The sequence below is a fragment of the Theropithecus gelada genome, chromosome 4 (genome assembly GCF_003255815.1).
Source record: "Theropithecus gelada isolate Dixy chromosome 4, Tgel_1.0, whole genome shotgun sequence".
Taxonomy (NCBI): Eukaryota; Metazoa; Chordata; class Mammalia; order Primates; family Cercopithecidae; genus Theropithecus; species Theropithecus gelada.
Genome location: NC_037671.1, coordinates 98,383,140 through 98,407,786, shown reverse-complemented (window position 1 = coordinate 98,407,786; position 24,647 = coordinate 98,383,140). Strand labels below are relative to the sequence as shown.

At 41.8% G+C, this 24,647-nt stretch overlaps 1 protein-coding gene across 2 annotated transcripts in view; it reads left to right on the top strand.

The window, feature by feature from the left end:
- FAXC (failed axon connections homolog) overlaps positions 1–24,647 on the top strand; it is a 71,688-nt gene that overhangs the window by 5,387 nt on the left and 41,654 nt on the right. For both annotated transcript variants that reach the window (XM_025382850.1, XM_025382851.1), the window contains 3 exons: positions 1,926–2,061; positions 11,708–11,904; positions 21,644–21,867. In XM_025382850.1, the coding sequence (XP_025238635.1) occupies positions 1,926–2,061; positions 11,708–11,904; positions 21,644–21,867 (557 nt within the window). The remainder of the gene's footprint in view (positions 1–1,925; positions 2,062–11,707; positions 11,905–21,643; positions 21,868–24,647) is intronic.

The window sequence follows — 24,647 nt, the reverse complement described above, 5'->3', positions numbered from 1 at the left end:
ATATATATAAAGTCATTAGCATATGCTTGGTAGATAATTAGCATCCATTCTTACTATGACATGGCCCAAATTAACAATTAGAATTAGATCGTTCTGGCTGATGGAGCAGGGATTTTTTGTTTGTCTTCTCTCCTGTCGGTTCTGAAATTTTTGTCTGGTTAATTTACATGAAAATACCACTTTGTGATGGGAATTATTTGACTGGACAAAATCAGTTAATTGTCAAATCTATGCAGTCTTGGAACATCATCTAAATGAGTTCTTGATTTTAAAATCTGACTTCCCAAACATTCCATCTAAATGAAAACATTTCTTTTATAGTAAATATTGCCAGAAAGCAGCAAATATTTTTATTTTTTTGACTTGACAGATATTTTCAAAATGAGTCTGAATTGTGAAGTTGAATGGGCCCTTGGGTGGTAAACTTTTCAAGAGAGTTTGTTTTATTAAATGGGGATCTGCAGGAAGTGGGCATCCATGTGATGAAGAGACAAAGAAATTATTCTTGCTTGGGTAGAAAGAAGCAGGTGTGGCGTTGTACTGGGAACAATGCGAGGGAACCAGAGGCTCAGGGAGGGCCAAGGGGAAGGAAGAGTGAAGTTTATCTGACTGGGAATTGGCTGGGTCAAATGAAGATGGAAATTGCAAAAGGGTCCCGAGGAGTGGGGTATGAGTGGGGCTGTGTGGAATGATGAGCTTGCAGGGATGAGACCATATCTCTTTGGATGAGAATAAATTCCACTATTACTTAATGCTTGATAGTTCACTAAATAGTTACAGTATTGCCTTATGTAATCCTCATGATAATCCATACAGAATTGGTACTGTCCTCACTCTCCAGGTGAAGATGGTGGAGAGATCTAGGCTAACGTGGCCAGTAAGGGAAGCAGGGCTTGGATTTGACACCAGGTGTCCAGACTTGGAATCCAGCATTCATTCCATTATGTAGTGGTTATTGAAAAACTGTATGCAGGGAAGTCCTCCTCACCCAAAAGAGTAGCCAAAGGAAAAGATGGATGCGTGGCTGAGACAGAAGAAAGGGGAAAAGCAGGGGTACTAAAATACATGCTGTATGGTAAAAGTGGGGATGCTGGGAAGGCAGAAAATAAGGAAGACAGAGCTAGAGAGAGAGCATCCAGAAGGCGGGTTCCACGGCGTTACAGGTGAAAGAAGGGTTAGGTGAGGGCATGGGCAGTTGGGAAGAGGGACAAGAATATTCAGTCTCAGTTTCCCTACAGACTTGGGTCATAGCAGAGCAAATCTGCACTATTATTCCTGGGTCTTCTGGATGAATAGACTGTTTCACAGTATAGTCTAATGGCCAAAAACACAGACTCTGACTTCTTGATTCAGTGCCCATTCTGCCATTTACTAGCAATGTGACTTTGGGCAAGTTAATCCTCTGTGCCTGAATTTCCTCATCTATAAAACATGGATAGCGGTAATACCTACTTCATAAGGTTATTATGAAGATTAAAGGAGATAAGACCCGTGAGACCCTCAGAACAATGTGTGACACACAGCAAGCACAGAGTATCATTTTTATCCATCCAGCTTGTCCCTGGCAGGTAAACACAGCCGGCTGGAGAATAGGTGGACCAGTACCAGAAAATGTTCTTGTTGCCCAGAGGCCATAGGTAACAGAAGGAGGTTGGTTGGTATATAGTTACTTTGCTGAGCCACTGGGGTCGTGGTAATATCATGGGAGTTTGTAAGGTTCTCTTGTGTTTTGACTAAGCTTCCATGAGTGCTGGGTGAGGTAAGCCCCTTCGACAAACTGGGTGCTGGGTGAGGTAAGCCCCTGTGACAAACAGATCTGCTTGTTCACTGAGGAGCTACAACCCTGCAGGGTCCTCTCAAGAAGTAAGGGAACTGAATGTGGATAACATGTGGATTGTTCTTTATTTCTGTTTTGGTTTTGACAGGAAACAGCAAGAGATTGACTCTAAAGATGCTATTATTTTACATCAGTTTGCAAGACCTAACAATGGTGTTCCCAGTTTATCTCCTTTCTGTTTAAAAATGGAAACTTATTTAAGGATGGCTGACTTACCGTATCAGGTACTTGTGTGCAAATATGTTTTCTTCTTATGACATCAGTATCAGGGGATGAGTATTTAACTAAAGGGGGGAATATTTCATCTCACACAGTGGATGCCAGAGGGGATGGGAGCTGAAACTAGCAATGCCTAGTCCTTAGTAAGAGGGAAATAAAATACTTGGTTCCAGAGTCTGTTGATTTTTACAGATCCAATTTAATGATGGATCAAGAAGGTCTAAACTTTCGAGAGACTCAGCGCCATGATATTTTTCTTTAACAGAGTATTCTTTGGGCTGGGTGTGGTGGCTCACACCTGTAATCCCAGCACTTTGGGAGACTGAGGCAGGCGGATCACTTGAGGTCAGGAGTCTGAGACCAGCCTGGCCAACATGGTGAAACCCTGTCTCTACTGAAAATATACAAATTAGCCAGGCGTAGTGGCGGACCCCTGTAATCCCAGCTACCTGGGAGGCTGAGGCAGGAGAATCACTTGAACTGGGGAAGCAGAGGTTACAGTGAGCCGAGATTGCACCACTGCACTCCAGTCTGGGTGACAGAGCAAGACTCCATCTCAAAAAAAAAAAAAAAGTATGCTTTGGTTAATAATTTTGACAGGCCTACTGGGCCTTGACAAAGATTGGTATGCCACTGCCTGATGTGGTTTTTTTACTTTAGGTTTTAGTTTATTGACAGCATTGTATTTTGTCCCTCATGAATCTTGGGGGCAGAAGGCCCAGTACGCCATGAGGTAGATATTTGTATATGTAGTGAGACCTTTTCCACAGCACTCCATGTTCTGTTTGTGTGACTTTCAGGGAAACACTTGTTCATTTTAATAGGAAGTAAGGAAGAGGAATGTACTTAAAGGTATATATTTCTCTCTGAGTAATGCTTGAGCTGTGTCTCACAAAGTCAACATGCTGTGTTTTCATAGTCATTCAATTCTATGTATTTTTTTAAAAGTTCACTTATGTTTTTATTTTTAACCAAGTTCTAGCCATATGGAATTATTTTAAGCTTTGATTTTTGTTATCATTTTTAATTTTATGGTCAGAGAAGATAGTCTCTGCGATATTGATTCCTTGGAATTTACTGAAGCTTTGGCCTGGTTTGTAGTTACTTTTTAAAAATGTTGAAAATAATTACATATGCTCTGTTTGGATATAGAGCTCTATATATATCTACTTGCTTAAACATGTTTGGTGTATTATTTAGACCTTCTATATTTCTGCTTATTTTTTGTCTGCTGGTTCTAGCAGCTTCTGAAAGGAGCATGTTAAAATATTCAAGTGTATTTGTTGATTTTTCTCTTTCCTGTCATTCTCTCAGTTCTTGCTTTATGTTAGAGTATTTATATATTTTAGGTTACATTGTTAGGTACATATAAAAGTTCACATCTTTCACTTTTGTTTATTTTTCCAGTATGTATCATCCATTGATGTCTCTTACGATTTTTTAAAAATCTTGAATTCTGTGTTATTAGATATCGAGATAGATTCTCCAGCCTTCTTTTGGTTCATATTTGCTTAGGATATCTTTCTTCATCCCCTCTCTCTCTCTCCCTCTCTCTTTTTGTATTTGTTTCTTGCTTATATCTAATTGGAGAGTCTTTTAATTGGCAACTTTAATCCATTTACACTTATTGAAATCATTGTTTTATTAGAAATTATTTCTAATATCTTATTTAATATTTTTCTCCTTACTATACTTCATTTTAAAATTTTTTCTCATTTCCTGCTTTCTAATAGATAATTTTTTCTCATTTAAAACAAATTATATTTTTATTGTTATTGTAGTTAAGACCCAAATTTGTGTTTATGCTCATTAATTTGTTAAATGTATTAAAGTCTGTATTTATTCTGTTATAATACAAACACATTAGCAGTTTACATATACCTTGGGTCTCTCCCTTTCTTCCCAGACCTCATCCCAGTTATGTTGCTGTTGTCTAAGATTTTAATTCTGGAGTTTTTCAGCCAGGCACGGTGGCTCACATTTGTAATCTTAGCACTTTGGGAGGCTTAGGCGGGTGGATCGCTTGAGACCAGGAGTTCAAGAGCAGCCTGGCCAACATGGTGAAACCCCAACTCTACGAAAAATACAAAAATTAGCCAGGCCTGGTGGTGTGCACCTGTAATCCCAGCTACTTGGGAGGCTGAGGCAGGAGAATTGCTTGAACCCAAGAGGCAGAGGTTGCAGTGAGCCAAGATCGTACCAATGCGCTCCAGCCTGGGTAACAGAACCAGACTCTGTCAAAAAAAAAAAAAAAAAGAAAAAGGAATTTAGCAGTTCTTTTCCTTTCTTTTTTATCCTTTTTAGACAACAAACTTTACTATGTTATTTGACTAGCCTTATTTACCATATATCTTATTCTAAAGGGTTTATCTTTTTATTTGAGAACTTCCCTGATGAATATTTTTAGAGTGAGTCTTTACGTGGCAAACCTTCAGTGGCTTTGCATGCCTGAGAATATTGTTATTATACTCTCACATTTGATAAATTTATGTTCAAAGTTCTTTTCCTTCTATATTTTAAAAATATTAGTCTGGGCATGGTGGTTCATGCCTGTAATCCCAGCACTTTGGGAGGCTGAGTCCAGTGGATCATTTGAGGTCAGGGGTTCGAGACCAGCCTGGCCAACGTGGTGAAACCCCATCTCTATTAAAAATACAAAAATTAGGCCGGGCGCGGTGGCTCACGCCTGTAATCCCAGCACTTTGGGAGGCTGAGGCGGGTGGATCACGAGGTCAGGAGATCGAGACCATCCTGGCTAACACCGTGAAACCCTGTCTCTACTAAAAATACAAAAAATTAGCCGGGCGAGGTGGCGGGCGCCTGTAGTCCCAGCTACTCGGGAGGCTGAGGCAGGAGAATGGCATGAAGCCGGGAAGCAGAGCCTGCAGTGAGCCGAGATGGTGCCACAGCACTCCAGCCTGGGTGACAGCAAGACTCTGTCTCAAAAACAAGAATTAGCTGGGCAGTAGTGGCATGTGCCTGTAATCCCAGCTACTTGGGAGGCTGAGGCAGAAGAATCGCTTGAACTGGGGAGGCGGAGGTTATGGTGAGCCAAAATCGCGCCACTGCACTCCAGTCTGGGAGACAGAGTGAGACCCTGCCTCAAAAAAAAAAAAAATTCATGTTAATCTCATTCTTCTTTCTCTTTCTCTCTAAATTATCTTAGAGTTTGTATTTAATCTTAATATTCTCAAGTTTCAATATGGTATGTGTTGGTGTGGCTCTTTATATATCCTGTTTGGTCCTTTATAAACTCTTACTATCTGAGGTCTTTCATCTCTTGAATTCTGGAGAATTAATGATCAATTTTCTTAAAATATTTCCTTTTCTTTTATGTTTGGTTTTCTCCCGCTTCCTCTTCCTTGATCCCTATTATCTGGATTTTGGAACCTCTGCTTCTATTTTCTATATCTCTCTACTCTCTACTTGAATTCTTTTCTGCTTCTTTCTGGAAGCATTCCTCTCGCTGAGCTTCCTTTGCATTGCCCTGTGTGTGTTTGTTTGTTTGTTTTTGTATCCATCATACTATTTACCCCATCTATTGTGTTCTTTATTTCAATCTTTGTATTTTTCTTCTTAATGTTTTCTTTTAGTTTGTATTAGTAATCTCTTCCTTTATCCATTGGAGGATATTTGTTATGTTACTTAAATTTTTTGGTCTGTCCCAATAATTCTGCTTCATGTGATATAATTCAGTGCATTGCCCTTCTCATAGTAGTGGTACTTATCTAGTTATTTTGGTTTGAGAGCTCCTTTTGCCAGGGATGCCAACTTCTCTGCCTGGGAATTTGTACCGGACAAGGGCTAAAGCCCAGGCCACCAGTCCTGTACCTCTGAGGGATTTAAAAAAAGAAGGGAGGTGAGCCTCAGTCATCCCCAAACTACTCTGGTCCTTTTGCTTTGCTGCCACTCCCCCAAATGGCTCCTGCATCTCTGAGGTTCATCTTTAGACTCTTACAAAGCAGCAACACTGGGAGGAGGTATTCTCCTCAGGTTGTAAGAGACCAACTGGGAGGTTGGAGGGGGTGGGCTCCCCACTCAGCCAAGCTTTTGCCTGCCCCGATAATGATATTACCCCTCCAGCTCCTGACTCCCCATAGCCTGTGCTTTTTGAGCCAGTTTCTGTAGAGAAGAGGGGAAGGGGGTGGCAGTGATCCTCCTCAGGCAATGCTGGGACAACATGGTTGACATGCTTTAGTTTGGTTAAGTGCTATAATGCAGGTCCTTTGGGGACATGGTGAAGTGGCACCGAGTCCAGACTTCAGATTGGGGCATCAGGGAGGACATGGGATGTTTGGGAACAGAAAGAGATTAGAAAGGGGATCTTCGTAACTGGTAACTGGAATGCACGGGGGGAGTCCAGAGAGAGCAGCAGGGAGAAGATTACTTAGGACTTGTGAAGACAGCAGTGGAGGAAACAAGGCCTGCGGCATCTAAATGCATTGGCTCATATTTGAGAGATCATTGTTCAGCTTGGTGTTGGCAGTCAGCACTTGAAGATGTGTGTCACTTGGAGACTCAAATGGAAGGAAGAGATTGCTACCCAACAGCTACCTGTCTCTATTCCATCATCACTCTTGACCACATTGCCTCACTTAGGCAGGACAGCTTTGGGGCAGTGGGAGTCCAAAACCTGAATTTTGTGCACTGCTGTCTCTGACTACTTTCAAGATCTTTTGTGCTCCCCCACCTTTGATAAAATAATCCTGTCGTTTGTGGTGGCTGCAGCAGCTGCCAGGCTTTTCTGCACTTTCCTTTCTGCCCTTCAAGCCGTCAAGCCCTGACTGCTGCAGACCTGTCTTTACCTGCAGCATATCTACCTTTCTTCACGTTTTAGAGCAGCTACCTGTAGTTAGTGTAACTGGAGCAGTGGGACTATCCCTTGCTGTGAAGCCTGCAGCCATTACAGAGGTCTTCAAGAAGGGGCGTGCTTACCCCTTCCAAAATTATATTTCTTATTAAGTATATTTTTAAAGAAAGAATTGTATAGGGCTGTTTTTCTTCTGTGAGGTCTCTATGGAAGATAAATGGAGTGGGTGATGCTCAGGGGGTGACAGATTTTAGGTAAAAAAAAAATGGTGCTGTGGTTTAGACAGGGATGCTCTGTTGCAGGGGTTGGTGGTACCCTGATTCCCGTTCCCTTAGTGGGATTTGTATTGATGCAGTAGGTGTCTGGGGAATGCTGGAGAGTTCATTTCTTGGATTGATCAGTAGAGAAATATTTTGTCATGGACCCAGGGAGCTGTACCCTCTGCCCGTTCTTTTGCCTGTGCCATTTTAAAAAAAGATTAAAATGCCATGTTCCTCAGATCATGACTTTATATTAGAAGCTCTTGAATTTTTTAACCTAAATGGAATAGGAATGAATATTTGATGACCATTAGTTAGGAAATCAAAAGGCTTATTTTTTTAAAAAGCTCAATGTATTGAACACAGTTATTATTATTTTTCTCTATCAAGATATGACTATTGGGAGTTCAATTTTAAAATCTTTTTATTTTGTAATAATGGTAGACTTATAGGAAATTGCAAACAATGTACAGGGAGGTCCTAGGGATGTAGTTAATTTTTGAAAAACACAAAAATAGCTTTACTGTGTTTTCTGATTATGTGTAGATGATATATGGTCCTTAGAAAAATTCCAAACAGTACAAAACAATGTATGTGGAAAGTGAAAATTACTTGGTATCCTACGAGCTGGAGATTATTATCATAACTGGTATTTTTGACTTCCTTACATTTCTTCAGACATATATAAAGATACCTACATCATTTGATATAAGTAGTTGTATAAGAAGCATACGTTTCACAAAAGAATTCTTTTTAAGTAAGAGAAAGAAAAAAGAAAATGTTTCCTTTGGAGCTCTCTGCCTCGGCTGTCAGCCCTAACTTTTGATGTTGTATTTATTTGCTGATCTTGTCTCCCCTCCTGCGTCTTTTTCTTTCTAAGCTACAGACAAAAGGATAGTACAGTGCACACCCCCATGCCCTTTACCTAGACTGTGAATGGTTAATACGACTTCTCCTTTGCTTCCCCCTCTTTACATCTACAATTGCGAACAATGTTTTTGATAAACCATTTTAAAGTAAGTTGCAGAAATCCTGACACATCACCCTGCAATACTTCAACATGCAGCTCCGAAAAATAAGGACATTCTTCTTCAAAACTAAATAGATAATGGGTGTGTGGATTTCTTCAGTGTGTCGTAATCCACACAGACTGCTCAAATTATTTCAAATTTAACCAGTGGAAGATGACTCAAGATAGCTCCAGGGCGGAGTGAATATAATAGATAGATATTTACCTAAAACCTATGGGTACAGTATATCAAATCAGAGTCCCAAGACTCTGGCATCTCTCTTAGAGTCTCAAGTTCTTCATCTCAAAATACTTCTGATGAAGGCACTGCACATCTTCTCATTTCATCCTAGCAACTGTTATTATCCCCACTCTACAGATGAGGAAATTGAGGTCCAGGGAGGGTTAAGGGAGACCCAGGGAGGTCCAGGGTCACTCAGTGAATAAATGATGGAATGAGATTTTTGAAACCCAAAGCCTATGGCCTTCACTGCCATGCTAATAATGTAGCGTATGTGTGACTGCATCAGTCTCACCTGGGGCAGACTTGCAGAAGGAAACATCAGCTTGGAAAAAATACGGAGGATTTACCTATTTATCTTCTCAAAATTACTTTCAGAAACTACCCTCAGTGGATTAGTCAGAGTCTAATTGCTTAAATAAAAATAGTCCAGGAATTCTTCAATAGATGTAAAGAAGTTAAGAAAAATTATTTTTGGCCAGGTGTGGTGGCTCATGCCTGTAATCCCAGCACCTTGGGAGGCTGAGGAAGGAGGATCACAAGGAGTTCAAGATCCACCTGGGCAACACAGCAAGACCCTGTCTCAATTTTTTAGAAATAAAAATATTTAGGAAAAATTAAAAGGAAAAAAAAGAAAAAAAAAATCAACATTTTTAACATACATTTTTTGGGCCAGGCATTGTGGCTTATGCCTGTAATCCCAGCAGTTTGGAAGCCTGAGGCAGGCAGATTCCTTGAGCCCTGGAGTTTGAGACCAGCGTGGGCAACATAGTGAGACACCCGTCTCTGTAAATTTTTTTTTATTTTAAAAATTGTACAACCACATTTAGAAAAATTGAAATGTATGGGAAAAAAAGATCTTTGGCATCTCACCTATAGTCTTCCCAATTACTTGTGACATGTTTGTGAGTCTCTCTCTCTTTTTTTTTTAATGTTTTTTCATTCATGTATGTTTACTTAGATGTAATCAGAGTGTCTCTAAAATGTTGTCTCTTGCTTTTTACCTAGCAATCAAAATATAATTGTTGATTGTGAAAACATACTAGAACTTCCATTTCCATAAGAATTGATTATTAATTTTGTTAGAAATACCAAAATTGTTAGAAATAGATAATCGGTGCTGTGAAGGAAAGTCAGCACGGAGACAAAAGATCTCTCAGCAAGACCATCTTTACTTTCTGCAGAAAGGGTGCTCAGTTGCATATGGAACAACGGCGAGAGCACACCTAACAAAGGAAAAGCAGACATATTTAACCCTTAGGCATTTGGGTTGTCTTTACTGCTGTGTCCTGCATCCATTGGCTGGAGTGGGGCCTCACAGTCTTAAACTGATACCTGATTTGCTAATAGCCTAAAACTTTCCTAAATAGTTAAGTGCAAGGAAGAACAAAGAAGTTGCTTATGAAAGGTTTGAGGAAACAATAACATTTCCAAATAAGGAAGGGGCATAGGCTGTGAGCTGGAACGTGCCTATGAGCACGTCCAACAGTTACATAGGATAGGACTTAACAAAGAGTTACTAGCACAAAGCAAGGAGGCTTGAAGAAAGTTAGTCTTTAAAAGAAACTATTATTTCTAACACTTATGATTTATTCTTTAACAAGAAGGGGAACTTTGAAGAGGAAACTTTTTACTTTCTACAATTTTTATTCTATTTTAAAAAGTAGTCAAGATAAACATGTAACAAGTTCTCAGGGGAAAGGGTGGTCTAGAGGGAAGGCCCGATGTGTAAATAGTAACTCTGTAAGGGTAGGGGACTACACAATGTACAGTGGAAGCACAGAGGAAGGGCAAATAATGGTTGTATCCTGGGGAAATAGTTACATAACAAGGTGAGATTTGAACTGATTTTTTTAAAAAAAGCATGGATATGACTTTACAGAGGATGGAGAAAAGGATTCCTGTAAAAGGGGAAGAGTGCACAAAGTCAGGGAGGTGGGCAGATACCTTGATCTGGCTGGGTGGGGGCAGTTGGAATTCAGGAGACCAGAGGGACTTAGATAGCCAATGAGACCGGGCAGGTGGGCAGTGGCTAGATGGTGGGTGTGGGTCTAGATTGCTGTGTGAAAAGGGGTAGTTTGTAGACTAGAGCTATTAAAGCCATTGGATAATTTTGAGCAGCAGCCTTCTTGGGTCTCATTTGCATTGTAAACAGTTCCCTCTGGTGGCAGTGTGGAGGATAGATTGCATCTGAGAATGACAAGAGTCCAGAAAGGGATGTGTTAAGAGGATATGGATGGCATCAAGAGAAATCTGAAATAGGGGCTATGGTATGTGGTAAGTTTACACCTTTAGTATACAGATTACAAGAATGTTAGATGTATTAGCAACTTCTAGAAGTAGGTGACATTTCTCCTGGTTAACATCCGGGATAATGTCTAGAGAGGTATGTATGGTTGTGCAGGTTGCTCACTGCACAACAGTGCCTGGCCAAAGGGTGGGGGTGAAATCTTGACCCAGTTCTGTTTGCCAAGCCGCAAACCTAATGGACCATTTCCACCCAGAGGAAGTTCTATTTTCTAAATTGCACAAAGGCAGTATGACTAACAGCAGCCCCTAGAACATCCCCAATAGTAATTACCCTTTTTGAGGTTAGGCCTACTTTTATTCTTTAGAATAAGCAATGAGATAAAATATCAAGACACCAGGAGGCAGAGATCAGTCCAAATCCCCATTATTCCCTCTACCAACGACAGTTTGTCAAAAACACAGATTTCTGGGCACTATCCCCAGGATTCTGATCCAGAAGTCCAGGCTGCGGCACAGGAACCTGCATTTCTTAAGAGACACAGTAGCTGAGTCTGTTGTACATACTTTGTTAGACCTAAGCATTATAATTTTGGGGGACCGTTCATTTACAGTGTAGTAGTAGTATTATTCAGGTGTGAGATACTGGTTTTCACGTGAGGTCTTTGGTTAGTTGTCCAGTCAATACAGGCCTCCTTGTGGTTTATTTTCACTTTTTGAGTTTTTGAATTGTTTGTACATTAAAACTAGACTGACTATTACCTGGGTCATTTCAGCCCTTTCAATCTGCTACCCCCTACCCCCATCATCCCTTGCCCCTGGGGTCTTTTTTTTTTCTTTTCCATGATAAGCCAAAGTCCATGATCGAATCGATGGGAGAATAAAGTGATATCTTTATGTGCGGTTAAACAAGTTTTTTCCTAGAGTAACCGTGTATTGTCTTAGGAGTTTATGCCCTGAGTTCATTCACTTGAATAGTACTGTCACTATCAAACATAAGGTTGGAATGTTTGTTTTTATTAATCATACAGTGGAATTTAAATACAATATTGCTTTTCTCTTTTTAAAAATGTACTCTACTTAGAACTATTTTGGTGGAAAACTCTCTGCTCAAGGGAAAATGCCTTGGATTGAATATAATCATGAAAAAGTTTCTGGCACAGAATTCATAATTGACTTTCTGGAAGAGAAACTTGGAGTGAATTTAAACAAAAACCTTGGCCCTCATGAAAGAGCCATCTCCAGAGCGGTGACCAAGATGGTGGAGGAGCACTTCTACTGGTGAGTCCCCTCTGGAGTGTCCCCGTCCTTTTGAAGTAAGCCCCAAGTTCTGTTTCACTTTTCAGATCCTCTTTATACCTTTTCAACAGTTTGCTACCTTAACAGTTTCGGATGAAATGAGTGGCTCAGTTGTCAAAGTTGTTATGACCGTTAAGTTTCTGGTTACCTAGACCAGGGGTCAGCAAACCATTTCTGTATAGGACCAGCCAGTAAATATTTTAGGCTTTGCTGGCTGTACGTCTCTTTTGCAACTAGTCAGCTCTGCTGTTTTATCACAGAAGCAGCTATAGAGAGTATGCCAACAAATGAGCATGACCGTGTTCCACTCAAACTTTATTATGGGTACTGAAACTTGTATTTCATTTAATATACCATATCCTTCTTTTGATTTTTTTCAACCATTTAACAATGTAAAAACTTCTTAGCCTGTGGACTATAATTTGATGGGCTTTGATCTAGACTAGAACTCACTGAGTTGAGGAAGATAGTTCAATTGATTGGACTCAGGGCTTTTTACCAATACTGTATAAACTGTTGAATTAAAGTCATATTATGTCAGAGACTCAGAGGAGGGAATGGAAGACTAAGTCAAGATAAAATTCCTAGGGTCAGTTGTCCATAGATAACAAGAGCTTCTCTGTCTTCCAGGAGTAAAGCATACTACTCCTTTCTGGATTTTCTTTGGCTTGATTGCAAAGTCCTAGGTTGTATTCCCCAAGTTTGAAGCGTCACACGAGTTGATGAGTTTTCCCTGTTCTGTTTTTTGTAGCCTTGAGCTGACGGTGGTACCACGTGAGTTAAGCAGATATGGTTCTTGCTTTACAAACTCATTAGTCATCTGGTTTTTAAAATTTTTCTTTCATCCGTTTTCTGGAGTTTCTGCACCTTTCTCTACACCCCAATAGCTAGAGAAAGTTTCTCTTGATTTCTGCAAACTTTATCTTTTTCCAAAGATTGAATTAAGAATTGTTAAGCCCACTGTTTTTGGCATTAATTGTTATCTGCAGGCAGATGCTGGCCCAGTAGCTTTTATTAAACCTCTCCCGCTGAGTGATACCCTCAGTGTGGGGTTGATTGGAGAAGGTTCTTCCTCTTCCTCCTCTCCCTGTTTCATTTATTCCCTCTCTTTGTAAGTGGAGAACTTGCTGTTCCTATCTCTCGGATTTTAAGTGACCCTCTTCTTTTTCTCCTTTTACTTTTGATTCTTGCCCAGTTTATTCCAGGGCTGACCTAAGCTCCACTTCTACCCCCTCCTTGCTAAAGTGGTGATAGAGTGGGGAGCAAGGAGGGGGCTGGGGAGAGGCTGGAGACAGGGGTACAGATCAGTATGGAAGTAATCAGCCTCAGTGTTCATGGAATGAACCTGGTCTTTTCCTTGTAATAGTGGTGGGGAACTGCTGGGGCTCCCCTCCCAAAGTGTGCAGCAGTCACGGTGGAACCAGAATGCATGACTGTATCTGACATGCATAGCTTCCAGGAAGAACTTAGCTTCTGAGAAAAGCCTCACGAAGAGCCCATCACACTTGCTTACTAGGCTCCAGTCAGTTCTGCCGCTATGAAGGGAAAGGGAGGACCCGCACAAGGCCACTTGACCCATGTGCCTTCCCTCGACATCAGCCCTCCAAGGCACTACATCATTTGATTGATGGGCCCATTGATTGCCAGAACTATCGCTTTGTTAGCTGTCTGAAAAGCTGAAAGCCATACATTTCAGTTATCACTTTGGCTACAACTCTTTGATTTCCATAATGGTTTAGAAAATATGTATTCCCATTAGAAAGTTTTTGACCCAGCAACATTTCCAACTACCACACATTACTACTTTTTGTTCTGTGTGTGTGTGCATATCATTTTATATAACTCTATTCCCTGCTAAAAGTTCATCCCTGCCCTGACCTTTCCATCTCTCCCTTCACCAGCCCCGAGCTGATACTCCATGTGGGGTGGAGTGTGGGCGGGGTGAGGGGTGGGGGCGAGAGTTGGAAAGTGTTACCCCATGGGAAAGGATCTTAATTTTGTGGACTGCAAATTCCCAAAGGCTTGGGCATCTGTTTGGGTCATATGTAGACTCTTCTAAGGACAATTTTATTTCTCTAATTCACTGTTTAATTTGAAAAATGTTGGAGGAGTTAGGTATTATTTCTTGCTTATGTCTTCTCAATGGTTAATTTGAGGAAAAAATAGTGAAGGTGGGAGGAAAGGTCTTGATTGAGATATCTAATACACTTTCAAAGCAACACTGCTAATTCCCACAGTTCCATTTAGTCCCTAGTAGCGGAAGGAAAAACAAATCTGTTTCTTAAGGTTCTCAAGCCTTTAGCCAACTTCTTGCTTTGGGGAAACCCTGAAGAGACTTTTAAGAGAGCTCTAAATCCCAATGGAGAAAAGAACCTCCTTTCCCCATGCCCGGGGCAGAGAATCTTCAGATACTCTTCCCTCAGGTGCCTCCCCTCCTCCCCTCTTCTGGTTCCAAGGCCACACACAAAATGTCTACCTGTGGAAGCTGAGGCCCAGCATATAGTGATCTGACCAAAATATGTAGGAAAATATTACAAGTATGAGCTTTCCATGATCTCTTGTTAAATTCTAATAGTCAGTGAGCTCCTAGGTTGTGTCTATACTCACAGAGCCAGGAGAGGAAATTTAATAAACCTACCTTGTTTGACTCAATAGATTCAATTATGTGGAGTTTTCATATGTTTATTTTGGCCTGAAACCTTAAAAACACCCAAGGCATGATTTTATGAAAAGTAAAGGCAATGGAAAGCTAGCATTGTTATGTTACATCACATAATTCCGAAATTGTGTTAGGTCTATTCAAATAAACACACTCAACTCTAAAGTGGCTTTTCTTCCGCTTGAAATCTATACACTGATGTCCCCCTTGCATTATAAAAACTATTATTGAAGATCATGAACACAGTTTTTAAAAATCCCCTTTGTTCTACTGAATGCTTAAGTACAGAGAACCTGGTGTAAAGGGAAGTCAGCTTGACACAGGGTCAAATTACTGGAATGAAACTGATTTTGGATAACACACACTACAGCTTCTTCAGTGTGACATACTGCCCCCTTGTGGATGTCAGCGAGCGTCTTCAGAGTCTTTCAACCCCATATGAGTATCATTTTCAGACTATCTAGTTATTTATAATATTTTCCCCCATAAAAATATAGGCATTAGGGCCAGTCATGGTGGCTCATGCTTGTAATCTCAGCACTTTGTAAAGCTGTGGTGGGAGGACTGCTTGAGCCCAGGAGTTCGAGACCACCCTGGGCAACATGGCAAAACCCTCTCTCTACAAAACAGCTGAATGTGGTGGCTGGCACACATCGGTAGTCCCAGCTGCTTGGGAGACTGAGGCGGGAGGACCTTTTGAGCCCAGGAGTTCAAGGCTGCAGTGAGCCGTGATCGCGCCATTGCACTACATCCTGGGCGACAGAGTGAGACCATGTCTCTAAAAAAAATAACAAAAATTAATTGTTCTAATGCCTGTGTGTGTGTGTACACACGCATGTGCGCGCACACATACACAGGCATTAGAACAGTGGATTCAAGCTCGCTTCTAGGTTGGCCATAATTTTAAAATTTTGAGTGTAGTTCAGGAGATGGGATACTTTCATAAATTGACTTAACCAAGAAGATCTTTTCTAAAAGCCAAGAGACTACTCTTTCTGATTATAGCTTGGTTCATATGTTCTCCTTTTCTTTCTTTTCTCCCCACCCCAGTTTTAGATGTAGTGAGGGCCCCTGTTTGGAGGGGTTAATCTAATGCTTGTGAAACTTGGTGAAACTACAGAAACATATCATATGCTCCTATATTCTTGAGTAGATATTCAGAGTATAAGCAAAAGACAGCAAGGATGTAGCCCTATGCAGAGAAAGGCATGCTCATGATTTGGAAATCCAGGTGTTGATACTCAGTCTTCAAATTGTAGTTTGTTATGGGTTCCCACTTATAAATACTCATTTCTATCATAGGCCAGGTATTGAGTTATAAAGCGTGATATCTTCATTAAAATATCAGGGGTCAGCTTCTCTTTGACTGTTTTCTTGTTCACCTTTAAACATTTTTGAGCAGGTTTTGTTCCTCTGTTCTAAGATAGTCTTTTAAAAAAATCTCTTTGACCCCATTTTTGCAGAAGAGATTAGATACATTCGTTGTGATAAGGAAAATGAGTATTTCAACTTCTTGAAATAGATTCTCAAAATGATAGATTAATTGTTTAGCCTTGTCTGCTTTCCAAATTGACCCTCCCTGTCCTCTCCTGTTAAGGATTCATGATTCCTTTTGCAATGGGCCTCCTCCCAGTGGAGAGTGAAGAGCCGTGGATTTCAAGAGAAAATTGGCAGCCCCTTCTTCATTTTCCATAGGCACATCTCGTTGTCTCTTTTCCCATTTTTCTATGTATGTGTCATCCCTTAGAAACACTACTTAGCAGTAGCTGGCTCAAAAGCAAAGCCTTTTTTCGTTTAATCAATAATTCATTATTTCTGCAAGCTTAATGAATGACTGTTAGTGGCCAGGATGGTATGTATACCTGTTATCAAGTGAGTCAAAGGCTGGAGGGAGACATCAAGCCTTTGCAATGGTCAGTGCTGGGGGAGGGTTTGAAGAACCAAGGAAAGGCAGCCAGCTACTACTGGAGAGAAGGGGGGAAGGCTTTGCAGAGGAGGTGTTGTCAAAATGGAATCCAAGGACAGTTGGAGTGCCAGATGAAGGGGCTTGTGGTAGGGAAAGAGTAGGATGTCTAGGCAGAGGGAGCAACATCTGCAGAAATTTAGAGGAAAGAAGGAAGCATTTGGGGAGTATATTAGGCCGTTTGGGCTGCCATAACAGAATACCTTTGACTGGGTGGCTCATAAAGAACAGAAGTTTCTCATGGCTCCAGAGTCTGGTGAGTCCATGATCAAAGCATCAGTAGATTTGGTGTCTGGTGAGGGCCAGCTTCCTGGTTCATAGATGGTCATCTTTCTCACTGTAACCTCGTATGGTGGAAGGGGCAAGGCAGCTCTCTGGGGTCTCTTTTATAAGGGCACTAGTCCCATTTATGAGGGCTCCACCCTTATGACATAACCATATCCCAAAGGCCCCTCCATATACCAACACACTAGGGGTTAGATTTCAACACATGAATTTTAGAGGGACATGAACGTTCAGTCTATAGCAAGGAGGTTCATGTAATTCTCTATGACTTGTGCGTAAGGTGCATGGGAGTCAGTGCTGGGAGATGGGGCCCGAGAAGGGCCAGGTCATAGAGGGGTTAGACTGTAGGGAGAGGGGCTGGCATGCCATGCAAAGGAGCTGTGGGGAGTTAATGAATGACTCTAAGAAGCATTATTGTTAGGATTAGGTTCGTGTTTAGGAAGCTCTTTGTATACACTGGAGCAAATGGATTTCTGAAGGGCCTTGAGGGGATGTCAGGGGACCTGATAGGAGGCCATGTTCCTTGTAGTTAAGAAATAAGGGCTGAACTGCAGTGTTTATGGAGTTGGAGAAAGGGCAAATTCACAGGGTGACTGGCTGTCAGGAGTGAGGGAGAGGGGGCAGTGAAGAATAACTCCTGGGATTCTGGCTTGGGCGAGGAGAATCAGGTTTGAATGGAACAAAGATGATGAGTGCAATTTTGGAAATGTTGGTTTGCAGTTCTTGAGGGTCATCCACATAGGATCCATGGATCTCAGGAGAGAGGGCTGGATATGGGAGATATGAGTATAAAGTAATAGGTGTGAGTTAGATGGCTCCAGGAGTGTGGAGTAGGAAGATAGGAGGAATGAAGATAGAGATCCTGGGAATATGTAAGGGGTGAAAGGAAAAGCAGTAGAGGTCTAAGCTAAGGGGGTGTTCCAAGAAAGAGGCCAATAGTGTCAGATACTTTAGAGAGTGCGAGAATATAGAAAGATGGTTTATTTAGATGTTGCACTGTTGACTTGGACAAGAGTGATTTTGGTGGAGTAGTTGGGATAGAGGCTCCAACCATGTGAACAGAGTTTTCAAGAATCTTGGCTGTGAGAGGAGGTGGATTCTTGTTTGCAATAACATGGAAACATACACCATGTGATGTCTTCTATGTGTAGTAATTGACTTAGGAATCTGTGAAGCATCTATTTTCTTTGGTATTTAAAGTTTATACACATTTCACTGGCCTCAACCCTTAAAGACCTGCCTGACCCTCATTTACTTCTCTTCCCTGACACTGGTCGATCATAACTGGGCACAGACAGTGAAAGAGAGGAAGAAAAATCAAGAGCAAGATAGAAGGAGAAGAGAGGAAGACCAGACAGTTTCTGAAGTTACTTCTAGCTGTGAAATTCTGAATCAAGCCAGTGTTTCTTCTTCTGTGTCCTGCATTCAGCCTGCTGCAGGTAGAGAACCCCACACCATTGCACTGGCGGAGACCCCTCCCTGCCAAGAACAGAACAGCTGCCTCTCCCTTCGTGCCTGCTACTCCTCAAACTCTTTACACTGCAATGTTTTCACCTTGTGTGCGCGCCCTCATTTCCCATGCTACGGAGGAAGCTGAAGTCATCAGACAGGAACTCTAAACTCTGTAGCCCCTCACCCATTACAATACTCTGTCTTCCTGAAGCGCAGAGAAAGATGCCCCTACTTCTCTCCAAGCTGCCTCTTTCAGCCTGGCCTTCACATCTTCTAATTTGCCCTTGAACTGTGGTTTCCTCAACACTCTAGAAACTTCCTAAGGAGACCTCATCTCCTCTCACAGCTTTTAAACCACCACCAGCATGCCCTTGCTCACCAGTTCTCTCTCTGGAGTCTCAACCTATCTCCTGAGTTCTCAGCCTTCTAGATATCTTCACTTAGGGGTTCCATGGGAGCTTCAAATGCTACAGGTTAACTAATCTTTCATCATCCAAATATATTCTACCTTGTACAATTTAGTATTGGTTAATGGTATTACCATCTACTCAAACTATTATTTTAGGAGAAAATGCCTAATTTCTCCTTACCCATAAATCTTTACATCCATTGTAGTCCAGTAGACTCTTTTCCTTCTGTCGCAGTGTTTCTCCTATGGATTCCTTCTACCTTTGCCTCACGCAGTGCATCATCTCTTGCCTGGTCTGGTAACTGGCCTTCGTGCCAGCATTTTCTCCACCTTCCAGTTCTTCCTTTACATTGCCACAAATCTGACTATGTTTCTTGTCTGTTTAAAGCCTTCTAGCAGTTAACCTTTGCTTTTGGAATAAAGTTCAGCTCCCTTTCCTCAGGCCTGTCCTGACTGGCCCTTGCCTGCACCTCCAGCCTCACCTCTTCCAGGCTTCCCCAAATGCAGCCTGTACCCACGTGCCCCTTCCAGAAGTTCTTGCAGTTCGTCAGGCAGCCGACGCTCTTCATGTGCACACCTTCCCCCTCTGCTCTGCCCGGTGAGCTCGATCAGTTACGCTTATGATCAAACCTGTGTAATTTGTCTACAAAGGATTTTTTTTCCCCTTCTAACCTGTCAGCTTAGAGCCACACATTCCGCATTTTTACACTTTAGATGCTTTTCGTATGCTATTATTACTTGATCATGTTCAATTTAGAGTAATTTAGTTTTATCCTAAGACCATTGACTTCCAAAATGGTAAAAGGTTGTGTAACTCTTTTGTTGTGAATTTAGGCCTAGTACAATTAGAATCAAAGTGCTGAATTATTCTAATGGAATGTGAAAATTGCCACCTTAATTACTGCAGGTGTGAAAAAAGGAGTAAGTAGGAAAGCATTTCATTTCCATGTCTGTATAGAATTTACTAGAAAAAATGCAAGATATTCTGTATTGAAAGATCAATGGAATGCTCTGACTATACACATTAATTAGTCACTATTGTGATGTACTTCTTCCTATTTTGGGGAAAAACTATTTCTTGATTCTTCAGTACTTTATTTTGAGAGACTTACTGAAAGAGGCACACAAAGCTTTCTAATCAGATTTGTGGGCATTCTTTTAACAAGGTAGTCAAGAACTGCTATAGCTATTGCACAGGGAGTATGTTGAAATTGGCTGTAAGACTTTTTGGTAAAAATCAGGAATCCAACAATTTTAGAGAAATCTATTCCTTATTTTTATTTGTTTTTAGAACAGAGAACCCTTATAGAACAGAACTATATAAAATGATCAAAATGCCTTTTTTTCCCCTTGAGGTGGAAAACAGCATTTCATTATAGCTATGATTTACTATCTATCATTCCTTGAGTTCTCTCTCAAAATATTTTTCAGCCCTTTGATTAAAAAAAAAACCAAAAAAAAAACAATAAAAAAAACCTTAAAAAAACGCAGCATTCTGGCTGTGCCACTTTCCAATTGCATGAATTTCTTTTTATTTCTAAATTTTTATTTATTGATTGCAGTTTGTCAGGCAGCCGACGCTCTTCATGTGCACACCTTCACCCTGTGCTTATTGATACAGTGGTCCCACTCTGTGTTGCTCAGGTTGGCCTCAAACTCCTGAGCCCAAGCGATCCTCCTGCCTTGCCCTCTCGAGTAGCTGGAACTACAGGCATGTACCACCACACCTGGCTTCTGAATTTTTTGAAGTGGCCTTTACTGCTGTATCAGCCAGTACTAAGAGTAGAGGTGAATGCCAATACATCTTTTGTTACTCATCAGGGAGGAAAAATGAAAATGTCTGATGCCTGTACTCCCACACAGCTACATTCTCTTCAGCCTTTGGTAGAAAACCCTTTAAGTTTCTATCTACCAACACTATTAGCCATAAAAAAAATTCTTGCCATTTGGAGAATAAAATCAGCAAAGACCTGGGTGTGGTGGCCAGCAAAATATTTGAACAGTGAACAGCTGCTGGCCCCTCCATACGGATCACACTGTTTTCAGGGGCACCCGAATGAGCAAGTTTACCACTAGGATCACCTAGACAGGAAAAAGGATTCAGCCAAGTTCCATTGGCAGTTGTGTTCCCTTTAGAGTTCTCGAGAACAAACTGAGGTAAAGAGTTGATTTTCTTGGAGAACAAATCATTTGCATACTATTTTAATTTAAAATAAAGATGGAAAGGTGCACTTACTCCCTAATGTGCTATCAAAAAAGCAAAAAGGCTGGGTGTGGTGGTGCATGCCTGTAGTCATAGCTACTCTGGGGGCTAACGTGGGGGGATCACTTGAGCCCAGGAGTTAGAGTCCAGCTTGGGCAACATAGCAAGGCCCTGTATCTTTTTTTTAAAAAGGCAAAAAGGTTTCTTTCAGAAATTTCTTTCTTTCTTTCTTTTTTTAAACTCTTTTATATCATGAAATGTAAATGCACATGCAGAGTATACAAAACAGAAATGTGCAGCTTAATTAATGAACACCTGTGGAACCATCCGTTTGCTCAGGAAAGAGAATGATGCCAACACCCCTGTCACTACTGCCTCCTGCCCTGGGCCCCCATGAGTGCTCACTCTCCTGACTCAAAGACTTTTCAAGTGGGTTTCCACTGTGGGATTGCGTGAGAGAAGGCAGAAACGTGGCACTGGGAGGGGAGGGGAGAGGTCTGAGGGTGGGTACCAGGAAAGATCTCATGGCATCTTTATCTGGATTTTTTCCCATTTCTTCCACAACCCCTTAAGTCTAGGCATTGACTAGAGCCTGTTGTGATATCTGCCATGCAGATTGCTCTTGATTAAAGCTGCAGTTATTCAGTTCCTCCAGAGTGTACTAAATTCTGAACGACTCATTCTAAAGTGACCCTGTGGAGCTGATATGTACCTGATGCACAGTAGTAACTTGTTTCCACACAATTCCAGGACGTTAGCTTATTGCCAGTGGGTGGACAATCTCAATGAGACCCGGAAGATGCTCTCTCTTAGTGGTGGTGGTCCCTTCAGCAACCTGCTGAGGTGGGTCGTGTGCCACATAACGAAAGGAATTGTGAAACGCGAGATGCACGGCCACGGCATTGGCCGCTTCTCCGAGGAAGAGATTTACATGCTGATGGAGAAGGACATGCGGTCTTTAGCAGGGCTTTTGGGTAATGTACCACACCTTCTATTCTATATTTGCTATTCTTACTTTTTGCATGATTAGTAAAGCACTGTTGGTTCACTAATTTATGTTTTAATTTTGGCTGATTTCTTTGCTTCCATGTGTAGATTGCGGTCCCCACATTTGACCAAATCCTCTAATTTTCAAAAGCATGTGTCTTTCTACTTAATCACTGGTACTTGACTGTTTTTAGCATGGTGAGCCCGTGTGAAGAGAGTATGGAACATACTTCAGCCTCACCACCTGGCTGCAAGTGATGCTGGCATTTCTGAATGTGCTGTAAGAAAACGGGGATTTTGAGCAAGGAAGCACTTCTGTTTATAAACAGGTCAGGGTCACAGGCTGCTTTAGGAACACACTGCTCAGAGGTTCAACAGTGTACCCATTGACGTCAAGAGTTTGAGACCTGCTGACAGCGCTGATTCTGATCCATTCCCTGTATATGTGGAACATTTGTCATTTTCTCACCCCTCTTATTCCTCTTCATGTTCCTAGTCCTCTTTTTTTTTTTTTTTTTTTTGAGACGGAGTCTCGCTCTGTCGCCCAGGCTGGAGTGCAGTGGCCGGATCTCAGCTCACTGCAAGCTCCGCCTCACGGGTTCACGCCCTTCTCCTGCCTCAGCCCCGAGTGGCTGGGATTACAGGCGCCCGCCACCTCGCCCGGCTAGTTTTTTTGTATTTTGTAGTAGAGACGGGGTTTCACCGTGTTAGCCAGGATGGTCTCGATCTCCTGACCTCGTGATCCGCCCGTCTCGGCCTCCCAAAGTGCTGGGATTACAGGCTTGAGCCACCGCGCCCGGCCGTTCCTAGTCCTCTTATTACGAGCACATTTTAACCCTGATTTTGTATTTATCACACACAATGATATCATTTTATTTGGGAAACTACTAGAAGAGAAGCACAGAGAGCAGTGTGTACCCGTGGGCTGGTGAGGATGGCTGGGAATAGAATGATGCACTCTTGGTCCCCTGGCTGGCTGAGGGGGCCTGGGCTGATGTGATTCTTCACTGGGCAGAGCTTGATTCATAGCGATGACAATTCATAAACAGATATTGAATTCAGGACCTTCTATGTGTAAAATAATGGCTTCTCCTGGGGGATAGCTAATGTATAAGGAGCCAAGTCCTCCATGTGACTAGGCCATCTCACCAGGTCCTTTGAGGGCTACTAGTTTTTTCTGCAGAAGGTGGGTTTTCACTGGCTCTCCGTCATCTGCAGTAATTTCCAGATTCACCCTCATCCTCGTTCTAGAGCACATTAAGTACCTCACCTCTGCTAGGAAGTCAAGTTTAGAATTTGTTGAAGACCACCTCATGCCTTAGGAACTGGAAGCCATGCTGAGTAGAGGCCGTGCTGGGTATAACCTGTCCCTTGCAGAGTGACCCACTCTGACTGCATCTTTTTGCTCTACATTTCAGACAGTTGCTAGACCTGGGGTCCTTCCTTGAACCCCAGACTGCAGAGAGCAGATCCCAGCACCACATCCAGCTCTTGGCTAGCTTCGTTACAGGAGCTATGTTCTGGGGGTGGGGGCTTGATACTGGCTGGACTCCTTCAAAAGCTCTGTCTGGCTTGCAGAATTGACATTGTCTAGGCCGCCTGTTGTTTTGCTCCACTGGGACCAGGTAGACCTGCTTGATGTAGATGTGAATGGAATTAACCTCAAATTTGCCTCATTCCTTTGGAAACTTAATGCTGGACTCTTGGCCTCAGAAACCAGGCTCACAACTGGGCCATTTCTTCTTAACAATGGCTATGTCTGTTCCTGGCTTTCTCCCCTTCCTCACTGGCCCATGCTCTTGTGAGCCCCAGTAAGCAAGGAATTGAGTCCCTGGAATTATGACAGAAATTATGCTATAAGCACCACACATCTTTAACAATTTTTAACAGTGTGGCTTTTTTTTAACCAGAGAGGGGCGACCTTCACCTTTCTGGACATTTCTGGTTGGGAGAATCAGGAAGCAGGGTAATACCAATAATAATGGTGACTGACAATTGTTTCTCTCGCGATTAACGATTTAGACAATGCTTTCTCCCCAGTTTTCAGGAGATGGGAGGAAAAGGAATCACTGATAGCTAGGTTGGATACATGATAAGTATTCAAAACAGCATCAAAAGTCTGTATGATTTTCTGGGATGAGAAGCTGAGAGGGCTAGTTGAAAAGTTAGCTGGTGTTATATTCTGTGAAGACCAGGGGGCAGTGTAGTTTGAACTCTGTGATAAGAGAAGCACTTTTTCTATACTTGGGGAGGGAGAGGTTCTTGGGCTGAATATCATAATTTGTCTTACTAAATGAGGCAAAAACCTCATTTCATTTATTGAATAAGTGAAATTCAAACTACCTCCCTGCCATCCCGACGGACATGGCTCATTTTTAATGCCCAGATGCCTAAGAGACTCAAAATTCAAAATTACTTTTTGTTGAAAAGCCCAAGATTTGGGGAAATAATTGTCTGTGGATGTATATCTGACTCATCAGGATACATTAGTTATCAGTGTTCCTGGTCTATCAACTTCAGTGATTTGAACATTTCCCAAGTGCCAGGAGCTGAGGAATATGAAGATGGGTTAGAGATTTCCCCCGTCTCAATCAGCTTATAGTCCAGTGGGTGATGAGCGTATAAACTAGGAGAGGCAAAGTACTGCTGATCCCTGGTGGCCTGTTTTCGTATGGCCTGTGAGCTAATAATGGTTTTTACTTTGTTAAAGCGTAGGGAAAAAATGCAACAGAAATGTGCACATGAGGCCTGGAGAGCCTGAAATATT